This window comes from Crocuta crocuta, unplaced genomic scaffold, assembly GCF_008692635.1.
Source record: "Crocuta crocuta isolate KB4526 unplaced genomic scaffold, BGI_CrCroc_1.0 scaffold59, whole genome shotgun sequence".
NCBI classification, from domain to species: Eukaryota; Metazoa; Chordata; class Mammalia; order Carnivora; family Hyaenidae; genus Crocuta; species Crocuta crocuta.
Window position 1 is genome coordinate 2,797,514 of NW_027551578.1, and position 12,670 is coordinate 2,810,183.

The window sequence follows — 12,670 nt, forward strand, 5'->3', positions numbered from 1 at the left end:
ATGTAGTGTGTGTACACACACACACACACACACACACACACACATACACATGATGGAATATTCCTCAGCAATCAAAAAGAATGAAATCTTGCCATTTTCAACAACATGGATGGAACTAGAGTGTATTATGCTAAGTGAAATTAGTCAGAGAAAGGACAAATATCATACGACTTCACTCATATGTGGAATTTAAGACACCAAACAGATGAACATAAGGGAAGGGAAGCAAAAATAATATAAAAACAGGGAGGGGGACAAAACATAAGAGACTCTTAAATACAGAGAACAAACTGAGGGTTGCTGGAGGGGTTTGGGGTGGAGGGATGGGCTAAATGGTCTTAAGGGGCCTTAAGGACGACACTTGTTGGGGTGAGCACTGGGTGTTACGTGAGTGGATGAATCCCTGGATTCTATTCCTGAAATCATTGTTGCACTATATGCTAACTAACTTGGATGTAAATTTAAAAAAAAAAAAAACAGAATAGGGTGTAGGGCCAATGTGAAAAAGCATGGTGGGTCTTCAAAGCATTAAATATAGAATTACTGGGGCACCTGGATGGCTCAGTCTATTGAGTGTCTGACTCTTGATATCTGCTCAGGTCATGATCTTGTGGTCATGAGATCGAGCCCAATATAGGGCCCCACACTGAGCCTGGAACCTGGTTGGGATCCTCTCTCACCTTCTCTCTGTCTGCCCTTTCCCTGCTGGTGCTCTCCCTCAAAATAAATAAATAAACATTACAAAAAATAGAATTACCACACAATCCAGCAATTCTACTTCTGGGTAGATGCCCAAAGGAATTAAAATCAGTGCCTCAAAGAGATGTTCACAGCAGCATTATTGACGATAGCCAAAAGGTGGAAGCCACCCAAGTGTCCATCTGTGGATGAGTGGATAAACCAAATGTGGGGCATCCACGCAATGGAATATTGTACAGACTTAAAAAGGAAGGAGATTCTGACACATGGTGCAACTTGGATGAATCTTGAGGACATGACCCTAATGAAATAAGCCAGTCACAGAAGGACAAATACTATGATTCCACTTCTATGAGGTTCCTAGAGATGCATAGACACAGGGAGTAGAATGGTGGTTGTCAAGGGCTGGGGAAGGCAGAGTAATGGGGAGCTGGAGTTTAACGGGGACAGAATTCTGGTTTATAAGATGAAAAGACCCCTTGGATGGAGGGTGGAAATGATTGCATGGCTGTGTGAATGTATCAGTGCCATGGAGCTGGCATTAAAAATGGTTAAGATGGGGCGCCTAGAGTTTCAGCTCAGGTCAGGATCTCACGGGTTCGTGGGTTTGAGCCCCGCATTGGTGCATCTTCAGCTCCTCCTCAGTCTCTACCCCCCTGCCCCCCACTGGAAGTGGGGTCAGGAGGTTTAAGTTGTAGGTGATCTGTACCTTGGGTTTAAGAGAACATGGATGAGAGCTGGGGAGGCGCCCAGGATTAGAGCTCAGCTCTTATCAGCCAGAAACCAATGCATGGAACAGGGGGGTGCGGTGACTGAAAGAGCCTCATTTTAAATTCAGAACACAGTGCGCAATGAGATGATTATCTGCTCCAACACCATGCACACGGTGTGCGTTCGATTGCCTGCTGCTTGTTTTCTTCTTTGACCTCAAGATTGGATGATACTTTATAGATTCTTCAGACTTTGGTTTGCTATATTAGTGGAAATGAAATTTATTTAATACTTTTTACAGACTGTAGACTGCATCAAACTCTCTGCAGCATCCTGTTGTTCTTTCAGTCTTGTAGACTTAGGGAATTGTGATTTTTAATCTTTCACTACACACTAACTTTTTCTGTTCAGGGACAGACCGGCCAAGGATTGTCTGCTTTTCTTTTTCAGTCTGTGACCTGTGTTAACCTGCTTAGCTGTACCTCACACACGTGACGTTTGCTGCTCTGTGTTCTAGCTCTTCCACCAGAAATGAAGGAAGTCATCTATGTATCTGCTTGGTTCTTCCAAATCAAATTCCTAGCCCCCCCGCTCCCCATAGTTATTTAATGCTTGGGAGAGAATGTTTTTCCTTATGCCAACTAATCAGAAATATAAAGCTGGCGTGATTTTTTCACTTCAGCAAACCTCCAAAAATCTGCTCCGAAGGGGAGCTCTCTCATGCGTATGGCTGACTTTCCTTTGATGACCTATTGTCGGCAGAGCGGTTTGCCACAAGCAGGGTTAATTTATAAAATCTGGTGTCTCCCCTTTCTCCAGAAAGAAATCGAAGCTCTCCAAGCAAGAATGTCTGTGCTGGAAGCCAAAGATGAGCAGCTGAGAAGGGAAATAGAAGAGCAAGAGCTGCTGCTGCCAGGGCGGGGCTGCGACCTGGCCCCGCTGGTGGGCAGGCTGTCCCTGGGCGAGCTGCAGGAAGTCAGCAAGGCCTGGCACGATACCCTGGCCTTAGCTGACCGGATTCCCCTGCGTGCAGAACCACCCGAAGCCGTAAGGAGGTATTGATTTCCTTACTGATTTCGGATCACTCACCTATTCGACCTGTTTATGGGATGGATGTTCCCTGCTCTCCCTCTTGTACAAGAATTGTCCGAACGGGGCCATCGTTTTCCAGTGGAAACACTATCATTATTTGAAGTGGGAAAATTCTTCATTGTATGGGGCGGTCCTGAATGTTTCGAGATATTTTAGAACCTGGCCACCACCCAACCAGATTGGTTGGCCCATTTTGCTATGTACTAAGTTACCCCCAGGGGCATCTTCTCTCCTTTGAGATCTGTTGGAGATTCCGCTGCCAGCCTTGGCTGAGGGCGATCATACAAAGAGAGGCGAACTATACTGTCACTGAGGGCGGGGGTGGCCATTAAGAGGGAGATACTCAGTCAATGACCGTGTTTCCATCAGGAAGAATGAATGATTATTAATAATAGCTAGCATTTATTGAGCGCTTACTCTTTGCCAGGCACTGTGCTAAGCTTTATGAGTTGCTTCCTTTATTATATTTACTTTATAGGTGAGGAAAAGAAAGTTCAAGGTTAGCAATTTGCCGGAAGTCCGAATAAGAGAAAAAATTGATACTTAAGCTCCTGTTTGTTCCTTCTTAGCCATGTTTCCTATCCACTTACTGTGGAGTGAGAATCTGCCCTGTACTCCGTGTTGTGCAGTGTCCACAAGATGCACTTCGATGTCATGATCCTATTTTGGTAAAGGATGGAACTCGCATGTACCCATGTTAGGTAAAAAGCTGAGGAGTGCCTGGATGAATATGCAGCTGGGCAGTGGGGTCTGCAATGATGTGGGTGTAGGGAAGTGGGAGCGATTCATGTTCCGCTGAGTTATTTTGCTGAAGACAATACATCATAAAACTAACTTCCCCTCGTGGTTGAGAATATGGACTCCGCCATCTGATTATCCTCACTCAACCACGTAGCAGCTAGACCCCTGATTGTTTGGGGGAAGGGATGATGATAATAGTGCCTACCTTACAGGGCTCTTATGTGGATCAACTGCTAATACATTCAAAGCTCTTATAGCAGTGTCTCGATGGTAGTAAGCACTTTACTATGTTTACTGCTTGTCCTTTTTTTTTTCTAAAAAAAGTTTTTAAATTTTTAATTTTTTTATATATACCGAGAAAGTGCAAGTCAGGTAGAAGAGCATGGGTGGGGAGGGAGAGAGAGAGAGAGAGAGAGAGAGTTTTAAGCAGGCTCCATGCTCAGCACAGAGCCTGACACGGGGCTCGATCCCACAACCCTGGAATCATGACCTGAGCTGAAATCAAGAGTCAGACACTCAACTGGCTGAGCCACCCAGGTGCCCCATTTGTCATTTTTAAAAACTTTAAAAAAATATTTAGTTATTCTTGAGAGAGAGGTGAGAGAGCACAAGTGGGAGAGGGGCAGAGAGAGAGCAAGGAAACAGGATCCCAAGCAGGCTTTGTGCTGACAACAGCGAGCCTGACATGGGGCTTGAACTCACGAACTGAGATCATGACCAGAGCCAAAGTAAGAAGCTCAACTGACTGAGCCACGCAGGCACCCCTCTACTTGTCATTTTTATTATGGGATTTCGGACTCCTGAAGGCCTTCAAACTGCCTGTCCCAATGTGTCTTAGACTATTCTGTGAATAATGGTCCCCTCTTACACACATATCACATCCTATCCAGCCAAAAAAGCCAGCCCCAGATGCTCGTCTAGGGAGGTGCTCAGGACCCCTTCCAGCCCTAATATTTCCCTTCAGAAATCTAACTCTTGTCCAGGGAGAAGGAGAAGAGATTAGGATTGTTGCCAAATTTCAGCTACAGGAAACTGACCATTGACTATGCCACATGCTTTCCCATTGCAGCTTCGTACGTATCCTTACCCTCCTGCCTCAGCCTATAAGGATCTTTCCCACTCCTGCTTCCTGCAGAAGTCATTCTACATCTATATGTGTCCACACACACACACACACACACACACACACACTCACATTCACATACATAGGTGCAGGTTTATAATGTGTAGTATGTACTTTGTATGTTGTATATCATTATACATTTGTACATAACACATGCATTGTATTATATATTATATGCATGTATCATGTGTAATATATAAGGTGAAATATACATGTGAATTTATTATTCCATTTACACATGCATATATTTATATTTGAGGCTTAAAATGATCCCTTTTTGCTCCTGCCATCCAGATGTGTCCTACTTATTTCTCTTTTTGCCTTTAACAGCACGGAGGTTTGTTATATGCCTCTTTTCGCTCCCACGAGCTGACGGCTCTTTGAGGGAAGGAGCCAGGGCATGCTTAACTTAGAATCCACCCCACTGTGTCACAAAGCCTCTGTGTTTTGAGCTGAATTCATGCGCAGTGTCCCTGCGGGCGTGGCCTGTACCGTACAGATGTGCAGAGCGCTTTCTCACACACTGACTCGTGGGGATCAGAGTAGCCCGGTTTGGCAGGTGGGCCATTCTCCTTGTCGGCATTTCACAGATGAGGACGCAAAAACTCTGGAAGTTTTTCTGGTGACACAGCTACTAAGAGACCTTGTATACATCCATAGCTGCTGTGGGGTCTGAACCAATAAAAGATAGCCTCTTTCCAGAGCTCCATGGAAGATACTTCTCTTAGTGTAGGATCTCCACGATACAGTAGGCTGATGGATCCCTTAACTTGGATCCTCTCATTTCTAGTCTCTTCTTCTACCCAAGTTCTCAGTCTGGGATGTTCATCAGGAGCTCAGAGCACTGCCAGCACCGAGCAGAGTTTGTGTTGCTGAGAAGTGACCACCCTGGGACATCACATAATCTGGGTGACCCTGCAGCTGGTGACCCTTGGCATCTCCTTTATTTACCCAGAGGTACAGCAGGACCTCCCTGCCTTAGGGCAGTTTGGGTGTGTAGGTACAGGTTTTGGCTCATCAGCTTCCTCTCTTCCACACTAGGGAGGCGAGGTTTCATGCTGTTCCTGGCCAAAAATATCAACTGGAAAAATCATTGTTATTTATGTGGGCTTTCCATTTAAGAAGGAAGACACACCTTTTCCACGCTGATGGGCTGTGGCGTGGACTCCCAGAAATGGGGAAGTTGAAAGAAGCCAGTGTGGAATCACATGGCTCCATTGATCAGAGTGCTTGGTCTAGTATTTTTAACTAATTGTACATGATCCTGTTAACTTAGTTTTTCCTATGAGATACTGGTTTTCTTTTAGAAGATGTTGACTTGGGTGGCGTTAGGATGGGGGGAAATATCTCATAGGTGCCCCAACCAGAACAATGGATCTTCTGTGCGTCATTAGCTTTGTTGACAAACGGCTTTGTTGTTTATGAGAATCATTTCTTCTTAGGCCAGATGGAGAGATGCTGACAAATTGTGAAACGGGCAAATCGTCAAGTCTTACAAAGAGAAGGTGTAGAGACTGGTATTGTGACAAATATCTGGAGAAACAGACCACTCAACATCATAACTATTATTATCATCACCCATAAAGATTTTTCCTAGAGACCAGCTCAGAACTCAGGATGCCATCAGGGGAGAAGCTGTTTCTGATTTACTCAGCTCAGTAATGTGCAAGTTCAAAGGGAAGGCTATGTTTCTTCCCCTGGATAAACTACATTTTAAGCTTGAAAAGGAACTTCCTAATAGCACTTGGCATTTCTGAGAAAATCGCTGGTAGAGACTGCGTGCTTGCATGGCGCCTTCATTTCTGAGCATAGCTTGTTGGGAATCATCTGGTGGATGTCAGAGAAGGACTGGAAGTAGAAGGTTCTATGCTGGGCACCAGAGACCCAGTGGCTTTTATTTGGAGATTCTAATAGAAATCAAAGCAGTAGTCTGAATTTTCTGTCTGTGTTTTGGATCAAATATCTTAGCAGGATGGAATGAAGAGCTGCCTTCTCAGAGATATCCTAGCTGCCTCTTGATCGGGCCGACAGAAATGGTTTTCCTCCAGTGGTCATGAGAACATGTTGAAGGCCGTGGGGAATCAGAAACTCCACAGTGTGGAAGCTGACAGAACAGGGGTGTGTAAAGGACAGGGGCCACTGGAAAGGTGTGTTCATTTAAGATTCCTTTATTGTTGTAGACTCTAAGTCTAAAGTTCTCTCTCGGCTAGCAAGAGAGTAGATGCGGGATTAAAATAGGAGAGAGAGATGGCTAATGTCTGGGAAAACACAAGAGCCCCGAATAAGGGTCCTTGCCCCGTTTTTATTAGGATCAGAAGGCTTACAAACATGGTGGTGGATGCGCACAAAGAAACAAAAATCCGTGAACATTAACTTGTGGACATGAGGGAAGGGAGGTCTGGAAGATATTGGAGGTCAGGGGTTTGGGTTAATATAAAACAAAATCCTGGTGCTGGGCATTCGGGGCCAGAAGGTTTGTTTATCTTAGCTCACCTTTTCTTTTGTTAGTCATCTCCGCCCTGGGCTGCTTTACCTGCAGTGCAGACGTCTATAGACCAATTTACCTGTTTACCACTAATTTGGTCCTTTCTTCCTGTGAAAGCAGCTTTCTGCTATAGTACTAAATTGGGGGGTGCTTTGCCCTGAATGCCTAATCTTATTTATTTCGTATACCTGTGTAGTACGTGCCTTTGCACGACTCTCTATTATGGGGCCTTTACCCCTCCCTCGCTATTCTGGGGTGCCTTAGCACCTCCCTATTCTTGGTTTACCCAAACTCGGGTGTGAGCATCCTATGTCTCTATACTTCTTTATGCCTTGTTAACCCATTGGTATAAGCCCGGGGGATCCCTAAGCTTATTCCTCACACTTTATTCCTGGGATTCCAACCCTTAAAACCTACTCCTTGTTTTCTCTTGTAAGTTTTCCTTTAATGGGAGAGGTCTAGATGAATGTCTTTTATCCAGCAAACTTGATTCTCCATCCACATTAACCATTTCTTTTCACTCCATCCCATACTGACTGCACTCCCATTATCGGTAATGGGATTGGGCGTGGGGGTGTTGGTGTGGGGGTGGGGAGAGGGATGGGGACACAGAGAGGAAGGATGTGACAGGTTCTGGGGTTTTCCTTGGGCCACATCCCTGCATGTGGGGTGTGAATTTCCATCTGTTTATTTGGCATAAATTGAGGGAGGGTCATGACCTGCAGCTCATCTCTCTGGTGCCGTTGGCTCAGCCTGGCGGCCTTTGTAGTTCCGTGTAACTTGCACACCGGGGAAGAGCCGGGCTGTGACCCTGTCCAGCAGCAAGTGGCCAACTATAAAGTGATGTAGGAATGATCCCAGTGATAACAATAGGGATGAGGGCTGCATGCGATACTTCCTAACGTTCTTTAGATCGCCATGGCTGGCTCTTATTAGCCTGTGGTTGAGTTCTCCATTCCTCAGCTCCTGGAATTTTTCATGTTTCACGTGAAATGTGTCCTGGCAGCTCAAGGATGCACTGTCTCTTGTGGATTTGGAAAAAACGTGTCACATCTTTTTACAAACCATTGGCACAGACTGTGAAATGAACTCAACCCCTGGTTGCAGGGTGGTTGGCTGGACCTTGGTGCATCCAGGACCTCAGTCGGCACGGCCGAGCAGGATGGGCGGTGGGCGGCAAGCCGGGCTGCTCCTTCCTCCGTGTTGTGTACTGGTCTGGGCTTCCCAGTGAGGTCAGTGGATGGTTCAGGAGCTCAGGCATCCCTGTTACAGGTGTCCTCAATCCACAGTGAGCAGCCCAGGCCGATATCACAGCTCCTTTCAAGACAGACTTGAAATAATGAAATCCAGCAGTTCGCAGTTGACCGGGAAAAAATCAGTAGTCCCACTTTCCCCTCAGACACATGCCTTACAAGAGTGAGGAGACCCAGTGAACAGCAAGGCCGGGATGGGAAAACAGGATCCCACATCCTTCCAGAAGGAGCACGGCGGATCCTCAGAGTGTGTGCAGGGCAGCGGCTGTGTGTCCCTGTGCGCTGGGGCGATTGCACGAGGTGAAGCAATCACTTCCCAGAAGCCCTCAGGTCTCCCAGCCTCTCTCCATTTGCCTGATTGTGTTCTTTAGGGTCTCCATCTGGGCTCTGTTTTTCTTCTTTCTCTGCCTCTGTTAGTCACCTGGTAGGTGTTGAAAGCAAGGTTTTAAGGAACTAGTCCATTAGGAATCATCTGGCAGGGGCACCGCCTGGGGGGCTCAGTCAGTTGAACTTCTGACTCTTGATTTCAGCTCAGGTCGTGATACCAGGGTCATGGGATCGAGCTCCACGTAGGGCTCTGCACTGAGCACAAAGCCTGCTTAAGATTCTCTCTCTCTCCCCACCTCTGCCCTTCTCTCCTGTTCTCTCTTAAAAAAAAAAGAAAGAAAGAAAGGAAAGGAAAGGAAAGGAAGAAAGAAAGAAAGAAAGAAAGAAAGAAAGAAAGAAAGAAATCATCTGGCATAGTGGCTTTGTTGTTGCCAGACTGCTGTTCAGGAGATTCTGACTTTTCTTTCTTTATTGTAAAGCATACACCGTGCCTTTCCCAGGAATTGCTGAGACAGGCAGTATTTTTCCAGAAAGTCAACGCATCGAGATGGTGGAACGGGAGGAAAGCAAGACTGACGTGATCTTGTAGCAGTGTATGTGAGGCAGTGTCGTCCCTGGGCAGGGGTGCCTCTCAAATCTCACGTTGATCGTGTCTTTCTTTCCTACTTAGATTTGTAATAATCCTCACACATTAACTTTAACACTGCTAGTGTTTCCAAAAGGCTAATTTTGCTCACCATCACCCTATAAGATATACTGGACAGTATATGCGTTTTATGCCCATTTTGCAGGTGAGGCTGCAGAGGACCCCGATTCACACAGCAGCAGTGTTCTGACATCGTTGGCCAAGCTTTGATCCGGTGGGGTGGGGAGAGAGATGGTTAACACGGACATCCCGGGAGACTGTGGGGCTTCGAGCCCAGTGCCCAGGCAGGCAAGGGAGAGAAGTCGAGCCAGCCAGGTCATGGGTCGGTGGGTCCAAGCAAAAGAGAATGGATGTCATTCCAGACCAGCGATGGTTGTCTCCCTGCCCCACAGATCACCTGGTGTCACCTGAGAGGGATTGGAGCAAACGGCTCTCTGCACACAGGCAGCCAACTGCTTCAGGCCAGAGAGGGATGGAGAAGAAACGGGATGGCAAGGAGCCAAGCCCGGCCCTCCAGGCGCTGGAAGTGTGGTTTAAAAAATGAAGGTTTGAACCAGCTGATGTTGAAGGTTCCTTCTGGATCTAAAACACTTTCACACTTTAAGATTTTGTGAAATCAGCTAAAACAAACAGCTCGAGAACACAGTCATTCTGTCCCTAATGGCTCCCAGATTGGATTGCCACTCACCACCATCAACTCCTGTGTTCTTTGGAAGCTCATTAGCACGGGCAATGAGAAAAGTATACCCATCACAACTTGGAAGAGAAGGAAAGGGTTGGAAAAGAAGGAAAGGGCTGGAAAGAAACTACCACCTCTCTGGGTGGGTGCAGTAGCCACTCCTCATCAGGGGAGGAATCTCCCCTTACTTACAGGTTTTTTTTTTTAAATCTTCATTTTGTGCTAGATTAAGTTTACTATGATTTTCTATCTCTGTGATTTGTTTCCTTCAAGGAATTTATCACGTGGGTCTTCACTTAGGTGGTTCTTCTTGGGAGGCTTGTAATTTGTAGACTCATCCATTCCTCTTCTGTAATTTAGCGAACAGAGTAACTATTTTCAGCCAGAGCCCCAGGGATTCTTAAAGATTGGAGATAATCATTTTAAAGTGATCGCAGCCAGTTCTCCTATTATTGCGATGCTGAGTGGTCTCAGCATACTTGAATGCATGTGGCCTATTTTAAGTTTCTCTTCCTGGTCAATTTCAAGTTTTTATTTTCTGTAACAATCACCTTGAGAACTGTTCTGTACTTAATTTCTTTTTTTTTAATGTTTTATTTATTTCTAGGAAAGAGAGAGAGACAGCGTGANAAGTTTCTCTTCCTGGTCAATTTCAAGTTTTTATTTTCTGTAACGATCACCTTGAGAACTGTTCTGTACTTAATTTCTTTTTTTTTTAATGTTTTATTTATTTCTAGGAAAGAGAGAGAGACAGCGTGAGCAGGGGAGGGTCAGAGAGAGAGGGAGTGACAGACTGAAACAGGCTCCAGGCTCTGAGCTGGCAGTCAGCACAGAGCCCGACATGGGGCTCGAACCCACGAACCGCGAGATCATGACCTAAGCGAAAGTCGGACGCTTAACCGACTAAGCCACCCAGGCGCCCCAATTGAGAACTGTTCTGTACTTAACTTCTTTGCAATCTGAGTGTCTCCTACAATCTTCCATTCCTTTCCACCAATTTTCTTATTCCTGACATATCCCAAGAGTGTTTCCCTGTGTGTAGGTTGCATGTTCCCATTCCCCGTTCTGTCTCTTCAATGTTAATTTAACACACCCCTAGACCCTTCTTCAGACCTTGAGCTGAAGGCTGAAAGCACTTTCAGTGAAAGGTAATTCAGTTCTGCTCACATACAACCTTTCCAACTGACTGTAGGGAACAGCCCCAGGTTGGAAATGCCAGCTCATTGGTCGGTGGCAATTTAGTTAGTTAAGAGCACTTCTTAACTACTAACTTAATTACTAACTTTATTAATCATTGTGTGCTGATTCCCAGGCTGCTGGGACAATCCAAACCAGTACCTCTAGGCTTCTGTAGAAACCCTGCCCTTTATATATTAAGGTCATTTTTCTTAAGCTGTTTGTCTTGGCTGCCATTATTGTGATTACTCTGTACATCCTTCTGGGCAAATTTCTTCAGTGTTCTCTGAGTTGTATTTATATTAGTGTGTGATTTTTTTTATTCAGTCACTTGTTTAGGCAGCTGGATTCTTTTCCTGCTGTTCATTCATTTTGCTCATCAACGATCTATTTTTTGAAGTCTTTGTCCAGTAAAATGTGTAAATCTTTAGCTTACTCGTTGAAACATTTCAGGAAATAAAATATATAATATTCTCTAGTTTCAGGCATCTGATAGTTGCTTGGTCAGCAGGTTTTGACAGAGCCTGAGAGAAATGCACAGTTTACACTGTTTGTGCAGGCTTTACTGTGCGAATTCTCGTTCTTAGCCAGACAGCAGGCAATTAAAGATGACTCAGAAAAGCATCATAAACCCGAAGCAGAAAGTACAGCCTTTTAGGAGATCTTCATAGTTGTGGAAAGTATACATGCTTATAAATTTAGGAAAACAGCACACATTTTAAAATATTAATATTAAAGGGAAATGCAAGCAGTTCAGAGTAGTCCTTTAAAAATTTTCAGGAGCAGGGGCGCCTGGGTGGCTTAGTCGGTTAAGCGTCCGACTTTCGCTTAGGTCAGGATCTCGCGGTTCGTGGGTTCGAGCCCCGTGTCGGGCTCTGTGCTGACTGCCAGCTCAGAGCCTGGAGCCTATTTCAGAGTCTGTCACTCCCTCTCTCTCTGACCCTCCCCTGCTCTCTCTCTCTCTTCTAGAAATAAATACAACATTTTAAAAAATTAAAAAAAATTTTCAGGAGCAATGAGACATCACTTATTAGATGGTTGGAATTAGGGGGATGGTGATTGAAATGGAAATCTGAAGTTGCCTTTGGATCGCTTAACGGAGTAAGCCCGGAGGCAGCTTGATTTCCCCCTTGAATCAAATTGTAGTGTTTTTAAGGATTAGACTCACAGGAGTTTGGGGCAGTAAAGCTCTACAGCCCAGGACTGAAAAGTGTTTTTGGATGTTTAAGCACCTTTGGGTTACGATAATAGTTGAAAATGTGGAGCCCACTTGGTTACCAGTCTTCAAGAAATAAGAGGCCGGTAATTTATTTTCTCCTTGTGTGTCAACAGGTATCACTAAAGAACTTGAGAGGAAGGGGTAGAGAGCAGAGGACTTATGAACCGAACTTAAGACTGTTCGTATTTTTCACTCCTGCTCTCATGTCTTCTTCATTAGACAGCTTAAAATACCTTACAGACAGACTCAGTCAAAATGCTCTGGCCTATGAATTCCAGTTTCGGTTTGGAGTAAGATGGTTTGAGAAGCAGTGGCTTCAGGATCTGTTTGAATTAACACTAGGAGTATTTGGGTAAGTCAAATACCAAGTTAATCAGTTGAGAATAAAGCTGTGATTTTTAACGGGCTTGGCCTGGAGGCAAGCTGTGACTCTGGTGACGTCAGGCCCTCTCCCAGCTGGGGCGGGGACTGGCAGGGGGCGGGGACAGGGGCACGTGTGTACGCGCCTGCGCGCACGTC

General features: G+C 45.4%; 1 protein-coding gene across 1 annotated transcript in view; it reads left to right on the forward strand.

Annotated features, from left to right (window-relative positions):
- DISC1 (DISC1 scaffold protein) overlaps positions 1-12,670 on the forward strand; it is a 303,581-nt gene that overhangs the window by 63,938 nt on the left and 226,973 nt on the right. The window contains exon 6 of the mRNA XM_077751688.1: positions 2,230-2,465. Coding sequence (XP_077607814.1) covers positions 2,230-2,465 — 236 coding nt within the window. The remainder of the gene's footprint in view (positions 1-2,229; positions 2,466-12,670) is intronic.